This window comes from Amphibalanus amphitrite, unplaced genomic scaffold, assembly GCF_019059575.1.
Source record: "Amphibalanus amphitrite isolate SeventyFive unplaced genomic scaffold, NRLGWU_Aamphi_draft 001220F_arrow, whole genome shotgun sequence".
Lineage (NCBI taxonomy): Eukaryota > Metazoa > Arthropoda > Thecostraca > Balanomorpha > Balanidae > Amphibalanus > Amphibalanus amphitrite.
In genome coordinates, this window is record NW_024882714.1 from 122,339 (window position 1) to 137,865 (window position 15,527).

Consider the following 15,527-nt stretch of genomic DNA (forward strand, 5'->3'; position numbering starts at 1 on the left):
TGGAGTGGAGAAACAGCACGTTGCGACACACCGCGCCGGCGACAGAGCTCAGCAGGCCTGGTTGGAGGCTGGAGCCGGAGGTAAGGGCGGACACAGGCACAGACATTGCAGGACAAATAACAGGATGTCAGTTAGGGATATAATTCAAGACGAATGATTCAAGACGGCCTGAAATAATGCAAATTTTGCTCACTTGGATACCAACTTCAAACTTGACGTTTATAGCACCACGGAAACAATGGGCGCACAGGAAAGAAACAAAAGATGGGGTGTTTCTAACGCAAGAAAGTAAATAGAGGTTGCATATGATGGAACAGCCCGAAGTGCAGACAAGCACATATTTTTGGTAATAGCTATCAGCCTATCAGCTGTCCTATTACTCTTCTCCCTTGATCAACTACTGGACACATCTGAAGCATCATATATAGGTAGCACCAATGTCCATAACAAATGCTTGGAAGTAGTTTTATGAAGCCAAGGGAAATACATGCTAACATGCCTACATCATGCATGTAAACTCAAAATTACACACTACACAGGCATGACAAAGGAAGCTTATGTAAAGAGAGTAGTTAGCAAAAAACATTTCATAGTTAAAATAATTCAAAACTGCACAGTGCACACAGGGCAAACATAAAAGCAGTAAGTGTGCACTTTGCTGTTCAGTTATGCTAAGAAATGGTTCAAAACAAAATAAATCTTTTCATGTTTACTGGTTGTTCTTCTATGTCACTTCACCCATATCTTGATTACAGATGGGCTGTTACTGTAGGCTGATGAAGTGACACTTGGTTGCCTTTGTGCGAGTTTCAGTTGCAGCCTCCTAGGTACTGCACTGGAAAGCAGATGAATGCCTCTGAAAGATAGGAATATAGGCAAAGTTAGCTGTAGTAGTGTCGATGATAATAGACATGACATTTTTGTCCTTTGACATACATTTGTTGAAGTAAAAAAAGGTACAAAATAAATTGGTTTGTTTCAAGACACGCTCACTGCACAAAGCCGCACAGACATTACACAGGCATATGAAATTGGTACACATAAAACTTGATGATTAAAAAGGTCAAAACTAGCAATAATATTAATTGAAGTAAAAGTTACAATCACAATCATTTCATTTAAAATGACTTGACATAAGTCACAAGACGCAACGCTCCTATTCACTAAAGAAAAGTTTTTATGCTTTCATTATCCTCCACATATCAACCATCTTGATACCAGGCTGTGCAATAGTGGGTACATAACCCCATGTTGCCATTTTATTAGAGCAAGTGGGGTTACAACAACAATGCTAATGTCAAACCCACATCTCAATCTGCAACCGTACTGCAGTTTCAATCACCTTACAAGCACACCTTCTGGCAGTTTGATAGGCAGAATGGTCATTACTACCTTCTCCTCATATTCAACACATATTCCCTTTATACAGATACAGTTAAGACCTGGTTATGGCAAGCATTTTCGAGAAAAGATAGAATAAGAGTCCAAGACAAAGGTCGAGAGAAACAACACCAACATAAAACACCGACTATGTAGCACTAATACTGTCAAATTCATAAAAATATATACATGAGTCGATCAGAAATTCACTGTAGATTTCGAAAATGGTGTCAAATGCCACTCAAATATCCCCATTCGCATGCACGAAGCAATAAAACACTGACCTTCAGTTCCGCGTGCCATTCTCCATAGGCCACTGTGTATTAAATAACGCGTTCACTGATCGCAAAAAATGAGACCCACATATGACGCGTTTGCTACCAGCCAATCAGCGCTCGAGATGCCGAGCGCTGATTGGTGGAGAGGGCCGTCGTTAGCAGTCCATTACATGTCGTTTTCCTTGAACATGTGCGTGAGCGCTGATGCTGCTCACGGGCTGTTGCCATTTTTCGTAATGCTGAAGGCACGGGAGCGAACCCCCCTGCTCCATCGGTAGTTCTCAGCCCATCCAATGCTGATAGGATGAAGTCCATGTTCCCTTTAACATTTTGATGCACACTCCGCCCGTGAATCCTGCATACAAGTTAAAGTTTTTGTTTGATGCCCCGCCCGTGAATCCCCCACTCACCGCCAGTTTTTGTTTGATGCTCCCCGTGAATCCCCCACTCACCGCCAGTTTTTGTTTGATGCGCCCGGTGGTGATCTGGGAGTTGAGTCGTCGCATCAGCTCGATGGCAGCACGTTCGTCCAGCAGGGCCAGGTCGTCTCCGGCAGCTCGGGCGAACATCTCTGCCAGCCAGCGCTCCCGCACGGCTGCCTTCTCGTCCATACCGTCGGGAGCTGTGGCCAGGACGGGGACGGTAGTTAGAACAGGGGTGAGACGCGGGGCCGACGGTTAATCAGAGCGCGGGCTGAGAGACAGGGTCAACAGTGTCAGACAGTAAACGGGCTGAGAGTCAGGGTCGAAAGTCAGTCAGAGCGTGGGCTGAGGGACAGGGCTGCTAGGAACAGAGCAGTTACAAGCGATGGACATGTCCCGAAGAATGTTGACTTGGTAGCGTGCTTTACGTGTGATGTTTGTCCGTGTAGTATTTCAATGCGTGATAAGAAAGTTTCAGATTAAATAAAGCAATGTAACTTGAGTTCCTCAGTAAGTTTGGTAGGCAGGCCAGACATCTCAGCATTAATGCATGCATAATAAGTGCTTATCAGCGTAATCAACTGCCGGTTTAAATGGAAGTCTTAATTAAAAACCAACTTTTGTATTAGATGGATTATGCTCATTCATGTTCTAACCAGACACCTAACATAATTCTTCCGAATGAAATAAAAGTCGCCATTTACACAATCTTACACCAGTTTTGCCTGTCGGGGGGCCAGTTCTCGTTAAATTCTATAAGCGAGACAAATTAAAACTTTGGTGGCATGTCGGTCAAACATATTAGTGCAATAGTTCAGGGACAGCCGGCGAGTCTTTGAATGTCTTTTTAGACCTGGTTATGACAGCTCCAACAAAGCTAGACCACTCTCAGGAATAAAAACAGCAAACAGTGATATCACCCAGCATGCACCACAAAAACATCAAAGAAACATCTGAGCCAAAGCCGGACCTAGCCCACGCATCGCGGCAAGAGCGCTGTGATTTCAGGCCAGGTGACTGGGATATAGACTGTACCGCAAGACATCGGCGTACGGCGGCGCAGTCTGGCTCAAGGCAAAACTCGCCGGTCCAAGCAATGTAAACGCATCTCGCATCACCTCTTTCTTTCAAGCGAAAATGTATACTTTCATCTTATGTATGCGTTGCTGCATCTCCTGTTTATTCAGTAAAAGGATGCAATAACTTTTGAAGGTTTGTACAGGGTGTTTCACTAAAAGTGTCAAAAAGTAAATGCCTATTAAAGTTATATAAAATATGCAAATCACGTGGTTGCGCACGTGGCTTGGTTGCAAATTTTTGGACATTTATGCTTTGTCCATTTAAGATATATTTTACACTCATACGGAGCGAGGGCAGGAGGCCAAAGTTAATAGTCGTTTTTTTTCCTTATGCAGAACAAGAACAGGTTATTTACACCGCAACAGGAGGGGTGAATTACACTTACCTTTGATGCCATCAGAAACATTGAAACCGTATGCCGACTTTTCAGGAAACGTTTTATTCTCTCACCTCGCTACGTTCCAGATTATAAAAGGTTCAAAGGGCTTCTTGAGAGGTTTAAAAGGGTTCCTTCGATACCGGTCGCAGTCCAAAAAAGACGGGGTCCCCCACCTCTCGGCGGAAACTGTTGAAAAGGTCAGGGTCTTTTTGAGGGTCTTTGAAGATAACAAGAAGCTAATTTCAACATCAGAAATAGCCAAGGCCTTACAAGTTATCAAAAACAGCCACTATAATGGCTGTAACCACCATGGGAACTGGCTGGATTAGAAGTTCCTGCACCGAAAAATCAGCTGCCTCGCCGCCCGCCTCTGGCCAGCGCAAAGCCCCGATCTGTCACCGTTTTACTTCTGGTTTTGGTCAGTAGCTCTCGCAGAGCTGAGGAAGACTCAAGTCACATCACTTCGGGAGCTGAAGAGCACCATTCAAGGCTTTGCCGACAGTCTGGACGCTGAAGATGAAAACGGGCTGTGAGGCACCTCCGGACACGTGCCGAAACGGTGCATCAAAAGAAGGGGCGGATATGTGGAATAGGTTTGAGTGACGGTGCCATCGTTTTTATATATTCAAATGTCCAACAATTGCGGATGAAATGGTATGCAAATTTCCGTAGAAAACATTGTTATTATGTGCATTATGACCTTTTACTTTTTGACACTTTTAGTGAAACACCCTGTAGTAACGAAAAACTCATTTACAAAAAACAGACAAAATAAGCAGCAATGGATTCGGGAAATAGGCGCAAATTAAAACGAGAAGCATATATTATATATTGCACTCATAAGGCGAATAAAGTAATGAGGCACCCAGTTCATTAACGAAATGCCTGATGGCCGACGTGAGTAAGAACATTTCGAGCAGTGGACTTCTGTAAGGCAAGAGTTTAGACTTTAGGTAGAACGCTCTTTTCAATCACCTGTCTGTCCTCTGTAGATAAGATGCTACAGAGTCATGCCGAAGCAGCACCTTATTGTATCTACACTATATACTTTATACTTTAAGGCTGTATGTACTTTAAGGCTTATCGTTGTGCATTGCCAGAGACTAGCACTGAAATTATTATTGGCTACAACTGAGCGACACTTTAGGTAATAATAACTGTCCAGAAATGGTTTTTGTGTGAAGTTCCTGCTACAAATAAACGCGATAATGTTTCGTTAAAGGCTTCAACTCAATGCCACCCATGCTGATCTATATCTAACGTTTATTTTTAGCTCCACTGCATTGGCATGACCCGCACCAGAAAGGTCAGCCCAGTGTTTCCCATGGACGGCATCAACACCAGCCGGCTTCGGTAAAGCTCCTAAACGACCGGACCCAGCAAACAGGACCCCTATCCCCTGGTGACGACGGTCGGTATCGGTCCCACCACCCACGCGCGCCGGCTAAAACACGTGCTGGCGGGCCATTTGCGGGATTTGGCGACGCCGCGCCGGCGGTAACGGGCGGCGAGGAGGCGGGGCGCAGGATTTCGTCACGTTCCAAGTGGACCATGCTGCACGGCTCGGACGAGCGATGGGCGCCGCCAGAGGTGAGATCAATACAGAACCGGTGGTGAGCGACCGGCGCTGCGGCCGTGCCACTAAACGACCGCTCACTAAACTTGGCTCGCGGAAAGGTCACTGGGCGGTCAAAATAAATCCCGATGGGCCCGATGCGAATGAAACCGTGCGTGCTGGATTAATCAGCCGGTATTCACTTTGAGGGCGAGCCGCGTTATGTGACCCATTAGCACGCAATGTCATTTGTTATTCAGGCGGCTGGGTCAAATTAGACACGCACACCAGCAGTAAATTATCATATAAATAGACGCATAGGCCTGACAGTAGTAAGCATGAAATTAGTATGTGACAACAGTGTGCGAACTAATTAATTTTCAGACAGGATTTTAAAAGCTTTGTCTATTTTTTCCGCCTTGTCACCTGTCACCGTATAACATTGCGTAGGTATAGGTATGACATGCCGATGCAGATAAGGTAACAAAGGGTTATGAAAAGATGTGCAACTAATGGTATGAATCTAATTAACAATATCATTCATACAGGGTGTCTCAAAAGTTCGCTTACAGGTACCAGCCATGCTTTTTTGTCAATAATTCTGAATCAACATGAAATTAACAGTCGAAATTTTGCATGGGCATTGGTAACAACCTTCCTCAAGCAGCTTCATTGTTTTCAAGCGCATTCGACCCTTCATGAGCTCACAAAAAGGGTTCACCTCTGACCATGGATCAGGCATGAAAATGGAGGTCGCATACTCGGGTCGGCTGAGAAACTCTCTGCTTCACGAGTAATGGGAATGGTTAGGTCGGAAATGAAACATGGCAGAGTGTCGGCGAGGATGAGTACAACATGATGGTCATCTAATAAAAACGGTGGCTAAAATTTTTGAAGGACAAAACCATGCGAGACTAACAGCGCTTTGAACGACCCTTGTACCGCAGCAGACTCGTGCTCCGGAAAGCAGCTGAAAATGCAGTCCTAACTATTGAAAACTGACTAGAAGCTCACAGACAGAGGTTACCCAGTTTCAAAAATTGCAGGTCATCATAAAATAAAGACAAAATACCTATCATTTAAAATTGTTTATAATATCTATAACGCTAAATTTTGAGGGAAAATAATGCGAAAATCGTCAATGCCGAGGACAAGTGACCCTCCAAAAGTGTCAATTAATGTAAAGTTTTATCTAACGAAGTTTCAAGAGGCAGATCTGGAGCAAATAGCTTTCTTTTACACACAAAATCCGGACAAAACCGCACGATGGACAGGTTTTGGCCGTTTACAAAGCAGAACCTCTCCTGAGGAAAACACTCCGGAACCCAGCGAAGGTCTTGGCATTGGGAATGACGAGCGTTCGGGATTTGCAAATTTTGCAAAATGTGTCTAAGAAACAGATGGCCGACACATTTTGCTACGATATGCTGCGAAAAATTTGCCCCTGGCACTTCCCATTTGTTCAGGAATGGGGTTGTTTTTAAAAGGAAAATGGTGCTTGGGAGGTCGGCGCCAGTCATTCATGAAGGAGTTAGCGCCAGAGAAGACCTACAAAATACTCACGGATGGTGTCGATGCAAGCTATCGGCTTTCAGGGAGAAGCGGATGTTGCCGGGGAGCTCGTCAAACCTAAATCCGACGCAGAAACTGCGGGGGATTCCCCTACAAGAGCTTGAAAGCTGGTAACCTTTTATCAGCCTCCGGCAGCTGACGGAGTGACGAAAATCGGTATGGGCAAATATTTTTGGAGATACAGCAAAGGGTTTGGTTTCCAACCTTCCGAATCAGTTGTCAAAGCATGCATATTTGTCTAGTGTACACACGGACACCAAAACCTTAGATTTTTGGCCGGTTCTTATATGCTTTATTGACATTGGAAATGTGTAAACGAACTTTTGAGACACCCTGTAGAAACAAATCGTAAGTTTTTGTTAGATCGAAATAGTCCAGAAAATAGGTAGTTCAGATGTCAAGCTAAATATTCCCTTGAAAAATCCTACTTGATGAGATCAATTAGACACAGAGAATCCTCCGGGCTGGATTACCAAAAACATACTCAAACGTGAGCAGTTCTTCGTAAGTGAGGCTGACAAAGCCTTGCGTGAGCCTAAATCCTTTCAACCACACTACATAACCTAAGTCGCCGAAAGTTCCTAGCAAATACCAGCGATCCGTCCAGACGTCGCTGGGTATAATTCCAGTAGAGCCGATCTATTCTCGTTGCGCTGATCCCCTCATTAGCCGTGGCTACATGGCAGCCACACGCCAGTGCCACCAACCATCACTCGTCAACGGACGGAGCAGCCATTTCCGTCCCGTCTCGGGAGCGAGTTCCCGAGAGCTCCCCCGGGCGATGTCGCCACCCCGTTCGGCGGCGTCATCAGCGGCTCCGTCTCCGGCGGCTGAACGCCATCAGGCAGACGTCCGCTGTCATCAGGCAGATGTCCGTGGCGTCATCAGGCGCCATGACTGCTCAGCGCTCACACTCCGCCCTGCCGGCGGTTGGCCCGGCGCGCGGTCCCCGTATATTCGGCCCTGCCCGGGTGATCCCCAAGCGTCTCAGCGCGGCCCGCGGCTGTCGGGACCATCCCGAGCCGTTAGCTGGGAACGGCAGCCATCAGCAGACCAATCACGGCCTGTCTGGACCATCCGATCAGCCGTCAATGAAGGCCCCATGGAGCGGGGGGGGGGGGACGCGGCCACGGCATGTTACCCTTCGCTTATCGTAGGATGAGAGATGACTGTCGCGCTACTGGTCCCCATAAAAATATACATGCTAAATAAATGTAACAAAAGCACATGTAAAGAACATACAATGTGCAGTCTGCACTGCTTCCGTGTAAGTGAATTCGTCGTGCGTTTCACATTATTTTCTCTAACGAATCGGGAATGAAAATATTCCATTCGTAAAAATAAAAGTGCGGGCGCCAAAGCAATCCTTTCTAGTGAGAACAGCCATGCAAGGGTGATCCATGCTCCTTGCACATAATCATATATGTTTGAAACTATGAAGAAATAGTATGCAGTGCTCTAGCGAGGAACATTTTGATATATGTAACTAGCTAGGATTTCAAATGACCTTTTCCTCGATAATTAATTGGAAATGCCATAAAAAGCAAATATTATATTGTTTGGCAAATTTTCGGACAACAGTTAATTCTCAAGCCACATGGAACAATTGACAACGAAGTTTTATAACCGAAGTTTTATTAAAACGTTTTTGAGTTATAAAACTTCGTTGTCAATTGTTACATGTGGCTTGAGAATTAACTGTTGTTCGAAAATTTGTCAAACAATATAATATTTGCTTTTTATTGCGTTTCCAATTAATTATCGAGGAAAAGGTCATTTGAATTCCTAACTACATATGTTTGAAACCATCTTAAACGACCTTGCAGTGTCTGCCTCGTTGAATTCCATGCACTTGCACTTACACTGAAATGCATATTCATCGAGGTCGACGAAATGTAGGGCGATGTACGGTCGCTGGGTCATTTTCAAACGCTTAGCGGTCACATTCAGCGCGAACCAGCATATTCTATTCTTCGATATCGACATTCCTTCGTGCATTATTCACGCTGGTATGCACCAAGGCGTCGGCAAAAAGAAATAATCAAAACGCTTTTCCTACGTTCAAAAATATAAATAATCAAAACGCTTTTCCTCCGTCCCTTTAGTAACCAGTACCACCAATATCCTTACAACTCCACACTCTGTTCCTGTTGCGTGTCTGACGCCACAGTCCTCTATTCCGCCCGGAGGAGCGCCGCTCCATTGTGGTCCACCCACCCACGTGCCATCGCCAGGCCATCCGTTTGGCCGTCCCCTTCGACACACCGATTGGCACCGGTGCCGGGCACGAGCGTCGTTTGCGACGGCTCCATCATCGGCGGCGACGCAGCCGGCACCTGGGTGGCGACTGCTGCCCGCCCCGCTCGCGCGCTGAGCGACAGCGTGGTAGTCCAGTCGGCAACGAATGAGATCGGTCCGGAGCCGACGGACATGGTAAAACAAAACTGGGTTCACTTCACTAGCTGTGTTCGCTGGAAAGTGTATGAAGTCGCTAGGGAAAATTAGGTTCGATTGGTGATAAGTGATTGGAAGAATATAAATGATGATTGAAAGAATGGAAAAGATGGAATGGCGGATGCAGTACGATGTAAGAGTCCATTGTCAACGGAACTGACCGACATAAAGCAAAGCGAAGGCGAAGAATCGAGCAGGAAAGGGATGCTCACGACTGAAGGTCATGTCATGTCCAATGTTGTACCCGGAAAACCAAGCGTTGAACGCTGGACCAGAAGCCTATTCCACTTCACAGATTTGAAACCCTTCAAGGCTTATCCAATAAGGCTCACTTAGTTTCGAAAATATTCGAACTGCCATGTTCTGAAGCACTTCAATAACCGACTCCAGAAACAAATGGAACGGTTAGCGAAGGACTGAAAACAAGGTAAAACAGGTATATATCATACGCAAAGAAGTGCACAGAAGAAAAAAAAACTATCCGTGAAGCGCATAGAGCCTGTGTAACATGCGCTCGAAAAAGCATTGACGACTGACAGGGATCCTTGGACTCCAAGTGTTACTATACCATCTCACATTTCTTCCCGTATATAGCAGCGATAGGCAAAAACACCACATGCTACTCACAACATGACAACATGTACGACATACCACACTTCCATCGAAAGGAATATAATCTTTACACGGTCATCCCTCCCACGGCTGCCGCCTCGTGGTCATGCAGCCGCAATGAGCCGCTCCACTCACCTATGAGGGCGTTCAGTCCTGTGATCCATATGTTGGCCTCATCCGGACACGGAGCCACAAGGTCTAGGGACTCGAACTCCTCGCCGTATATGATTGAGAAGGCACATTCCTCGCAATAGGCGCCGCTGAACTCCTTGTTGCGAAAGATGGGGGTGTTCTTTCCGGTCCGAATCTCCTTGATGGAGTCGATGGGCACTGGAACGGACGGGGAGCGGCGTTACACCTCATCACACAGAGCTGGTCTGCCTGGCTGGAGACGGGCGGAGGGCGATCGGCACAGACCGGATAGCAGTCGGTCGGGCAGGGGTATTGGTCTCTCTGACCGGTCACAGGGTGGTAACAGTCTGACAGTAGTTGGTGGGGAGTTGCTTCGTTTTGGCTGAAGGGGGCCATGAGACCGTTTCGTATCAGTCCGACCGTGGCCAGTCCAGTCAAACGTTCAGTGCCTACCAGCGGTCTTACAAAATTCATGAATGCTGATGCATCAAAAACATTTTCGTGTCTTTAAAAGCATTGACCTTGAAAGTTTGACAAATGACTATAGGCACATTCATTTTCTTAAACGGAAAACAACTTTTGGAAAAAAAATGATATCGAGGTACCAAAAAAAATAACAAATATGTATAAGTATGCGGTGGTAACAAATTATATAACTACGTCGGTGTCGAGGAGAGCGCGGCGGGCACAGCAGCCCGCCAGGTGGTGCCTTTCATTAGCGGCCACCATTTGCCGGCAGCGGCGGCAGCCTCTGCACCGCGCCGCGGGTGACCCGGCCGGCGCCGCGGGCGATATACGATCTATGTGACCGCCGACCGGCCTATATGCCTTCTCGGCGGGCCAATGCGATCCTTTGATAAGCATGTTCCGAGGCCCGATCAATGCCCCTGCCCCCTGCCCCCCTCCCTCAGCAGTCAGTCAACATCGACCCGGGCCCGGCGCACGAAGTCATATCCGGAGAAAGAGAGGAGAGGACACCGGAGGGAGAAGCAGAGCTGGGAGAAGTGAGAGCGAAGAATAGACGGACGTCGAATAGAAGAGAGATGCAGAGAGATGAAGCAGGCCCACTGAAAAAGAGCAATGGAGAAAAACAGGAACAGGGGTGGCTGAACACATAAAAATGCAAGACAGAATAGAATGAAAATGGAAAATACACGTACATTAACTTAACCCGCGCGGGGCTGGGGGGGGGGGTAAATTTTACCCCCCCCTGTTATCTCCCGAACTAATGGTCCGATTTGGAAAATTAAAACGCCAATCGAAAGCTCTCATCACGAACTACTAAAAACATGTACTTAATTTAAAGTTTGAGGTCAAGGTCAAGGTCAGGTCAAGGGTACAAATTGCAAGTTTCTACAGTATCGGCCTTGCACCGTAGTTGCCGAAGGATGGAGTCATGGACTGAGACTGATCGCCCAAAACGTGTTCTTAGGCTACCAAGACAATATTAGTTGCATACAATATCATTCAGAGGTCAAGGTCAAGGTCAGGTCAGGTCAGGTCAGGTCACCAAAAAACAAAATATAGAAAAGGGCATGTGCGACACATGTTTTATGGGTCATTTTACTCATAGAATTCAATAGGCACACTCAATAAGTGATATGGACCACATCTGGATGAATTTCAGGTCAAGGTCAGGTCAAGGTCAGGTCAAGTGAGGTCAAATTTTGAAGTTGGTTGTTAAGGCCTAAAAAGGTGTCTATCTGATGCAGTTTTTCACGGCGAATCGAATGGTGCTATTTTTGTTTCCGTAGGAGGTCTAGAACTTCCAAAAAAGTCATTTTTCAAAAAATTTGTGTGTCGTGACGTCATAAAATTTTGAATAACTCCCACATTTTTGAACCGATTCTTCTAAAATTTGGTATGTACAGGGTGTCCGGAAAGACCTGGCGCTTCTTTTGGACGCCGTCTAACGCGCGCTGTGATTATTGGACATTCAGCCAATCACCACAGACATGACCCCTCGTTGACCGCTAAGCTAGGGGTCGTATAAATATGACTTTGAAATCGTTTTCAATGATGGGTAGATGGGCGAAGATGCGCCTTGTCGCTGAATGCCTGCGCGCGGCGGCCGGGTGCGCCTTGAACGAGGCGCGAGTTGCAGGGCGATGCGGCGTTTTTCGATGAATGGTTTAGCAGGTAGAATCTTATTCCGACTCGGGAATTCCTTAGAAAATATCCTCAGACCGGTACGACCGCGGTATGTCAAAACTGCAGAGAACAGAGCAGCATTTCAGCGCGGCAATCGAAGAAACTGCGGGGGTCTGATTGACGAAAATGTCCCATCATCTTCGTCAATGTCGAATAAATGAATAACAGGCTGGTCCACGAGGGGTTCCTGGACAGCCACATCAACCCGAGGGTCAAGACGACTTACCCTAAGGGTCACTTCGCATTTCAACAGCAGAGAGCGCCCTTCAACAACGCCGCAGCCGTTCGAGCTAAACTGACAGAGGAGCTTGCCGGGCCAGATCACCGTGGCGAAATGAGATTAGGCCGCCTTATTCTCCTAACCTGACCCGCTCGACTAAGGCGTGCTACGCGTTTTGTAGAACAGGATCTAGGCCATTTCTCACCCCAGCCTGGAGTCGTTGAAGACTCGCATCATGACAGCATGGGAGGACCTGGCAATGCCCCACATCGTCAAAACCCGCAGGCGCTTCCTCCCCTACGTCGAGGCCGTCGTCGGCGCCGACGGTGGTTACATTCAATGAGCACGTAGCGGAAGCATGTAGCTTGGTGTCCCTGGTCATTGTTTTGATCCATTGATGAGTATCTATGAACCAATGACATTTGTTTTAGAAAATGTTGAAAAGCGCCAGAACTTTCCGGACACCCTGTAGGTGCACATAGACCACTTCTCTGACATATATTCCGGTTTTTTCGATAGACTCGAAATTTTGGATTTTATAATGATTTTCCCAAAAAAATCAGTTTTTTGAAAAAATTTAGGCCAAAATCCAAAATTTTCAAAAAACCGAGATAGCCATTTGATAGACAAAGTAAAATTACGTATAACCTTTTTTTGTTACGTCTTGATTCCTTTAAAAATGAAGATGTTAGCGGCGTTTGAACTTTTGCCGTTTTTGAGGCGAAAATGGCGAACATGAGGTCACTAAAACGTCAATTTCTCAAAAATTTTCCGACGGATTTCGCTCAAATTTTCAGGGAAGGTGTCAAATTGATGTAAGAAAAGGTACTGAAAGTTTGGCGGCGCTGCGCGCCGCCGTTTTTGAGATATCGCAAAAATTCGCGAGGGGGGGGTAAAATTTACCCCCCCAGCCCCGCGCGGGTTAACTAAGTGGAAGGTGACATAGGAAAAAGACTTGCATCTTGAAACAATACATAGTCAGATCATTGGGAAAACTTGCTCATTAAATGTAATATAAAATTAAGATTAAAAACAAAAATAATAATATAATTTTCACAACGATACAAATTTACATGTGACAGGACACCGAGACTGCGGCACGTTTGTCGTCTGAAACATAATCAAAAGACGAGATCCTAACTTGCAATCAATCTTATGCAATGGTCTTGCAATTAACCCTCGCCGGCCGAGTTTGGTATGCTGTTCGCGTTCGCCGGCGTATGTAGAAAACCAATAGGTCCGGCGAGGGTTAAGACCCTTGCAAATCGACTAGCACCGAATATGATAAATAATCATATCACATGTTTTGGAACGCATGGCGCAGGCTGGTTAGACCATGATTTAGACCAGCAGGCTTCAGCTCAATACCAGATCACAGACTCTGACCGTCGTCTGCGACAGGCTGCCAACTGGTGAGAAGGCTGCCAACTCCTTGGCCGGCAGACCACGACTCTACGGCTTCGGACGTAGGTCCGCAGCCCCCCCCCCCCCTGTTCAGCGGCTTAACCGACTCACCTTGAGCTTTGTTGGACTTCTTCGAGGGCACCCACCGGACCGCCGTCAGGTCCTCTGTGACGCTGAAGAACCGGTGATACTGGCGCAGGTTTGGTCGGATCTTGATCAGCGTGCTGCCGACAATCATCCGCTGTAGACATTCTTGAACTGCGGGAGGTACAGAGAAAGACAAGAGTGAGAGGAGAGACCAGATTCTACAGAGCTGCGAGAGGCACAGGGAAATAACAGGCAGTTCGGGTAGGGCCAGACACAGGTTTGACTTACGGGACGCACAGAGAAATGGCAGGCGTCAAAGAAGGACCAGACACTGCTGAAATGCGGGACAGAACGACACGAAACACCATTATAACTATGTGGCCGATAGGAAAAACGCTTTGAACTGTGGTTACCGTAATCATAGATGTAGATGCAACAACGGAGAAAACAGTGGACAGAAAAAGAAATCAGCATCAACGAGACAAAGGTATGGCAACAGACAAAGAGGGGAGATGGACAGAGAGAGGGAGCGATAAAAGGAGAGCGGAAGGGAGAATGAGAGAGACGAGAGCAGCCACCTACCGGAGATGGGAAGCACGGGAACGGAAACTACAAAAGGGCGCGATAAGAGCACACGACAGATAGAAAGAGAGGAGGAGACAGGGAGAGAGAGAGGAGGGAGAGGGAGAGAGGGAGAGAGGGAGAGAGGGAGAGAGGGAGAGAGGGAGAGAGGGAGGGAGAGAGAGAAAGAGAGAGAGAACAGGAAAAGGAAAGAGAGTGAGACAGAAAGATAAATAGAGAGAGAACGAGAGAGAGAGAGAGAGAGAGAGAGAGAGAGAGAGAGAGAGAGAGAGAGTGAGAGAGGGAGAGGAAGAGGAAGAAAAGAGGAATAAGCAAGGCAGACCAAAATGCAACAGTATCAAAAGAGCATGTCATGTTAATCGGATGCTGAGAATGAGAAACGAGTCCAATAAAAAAGAGAACACTGAACTGAAGAGAGCATATTTAGACGAATAACAACTTTTTGAAGCGATGAAGTATTTCAGATCTATTGTTTAGGAATGTGCATTGTCAGCATACCAAACTGGCACTGAGTAGATGGCAAATAACATGGAAAGAGCTGATGGTATCAATGCCATATGTGTTTTGGCATCCCCATGAGTTCGATGGCCTCACAGGTCTGAATTACGCTGGATGTTACACAAATGGTATAAGGCAAAGTACAAACGGGAGTACATTGGGAGGCATCAACTCAGTATAATATTATTCACTCAAGCAGACTGAGGTACGTGTCACCCAAATTGAGCACAAGTGCGTCATAAAAGATCAAACAAGTGTAACATAACCACCAGTGGTCACTTTAACAAAGCGCCCTGCTCATTTCAAATATATGAGCCGACCATTCTGTCGTGGCGGGGACATGATAAAGGGCTCTGAGCCGCCTCTAACTTTGCTGACACGGTCGGCCAAAATGTCTCAGCGTCCAGCAAAAGTGGTCCGGTGCCGCCGCTATCTCCCAAGACAAGTACCGGCTATTATACCTGCCTAATATGCATGATGCCGAAACAAGAATGACTTCTATAGTGAATGCAAATGTATGCGGCATGAATAATGTACGTGGCTTGTTTAGAATCTCGGACACACTGGCAACGCGATGTCACCACGTGCCGCCGCTTATCAGCTACAAATGACCGGCGCCGCCCCATGGAGTGATCATACTTTGCACACGTGGGCCCAACAAACACACGTGCATATCGAGTCGTGGGTTCCAGAGCTAGATTCATCTAGAACACTTAAACAC

The 15,527-nt window shown here is 46.6% G+C and overlaps 1 protein-coding gene across 1 annotated transcript in view; it reads right to left on the bottom strand.

Annotated features, from left to right (window-relative positions):
- The window catches only part of LOC122371239 (inactive phospholipase C-like protein 1), a 71,882-nt gene that overhangs the window by 45,492 nt on the left and 10,863 nt on the right, over positions 1-15,527 (bottom strand). Inside the window, exons 2-4 of the mRNA XM_043347410.1 lie at positions 13,751-13,897; positions 9,868-10,062; positions 2,111-2,280 (exon numbers count right to left, since the gene is read on the bottom strand). Of these exons, the coding sequence (XP_043203345.1) occupies positions 2,111-2,280; positions 9,868-10,062; positions 13,751-13,897 (512 nt within the window). The remainder of the gene's footprint in view (positions 1-2,110; positions 2,281-9,867; positions 10,063-13,750; positions 13,898-15,527) is intronic.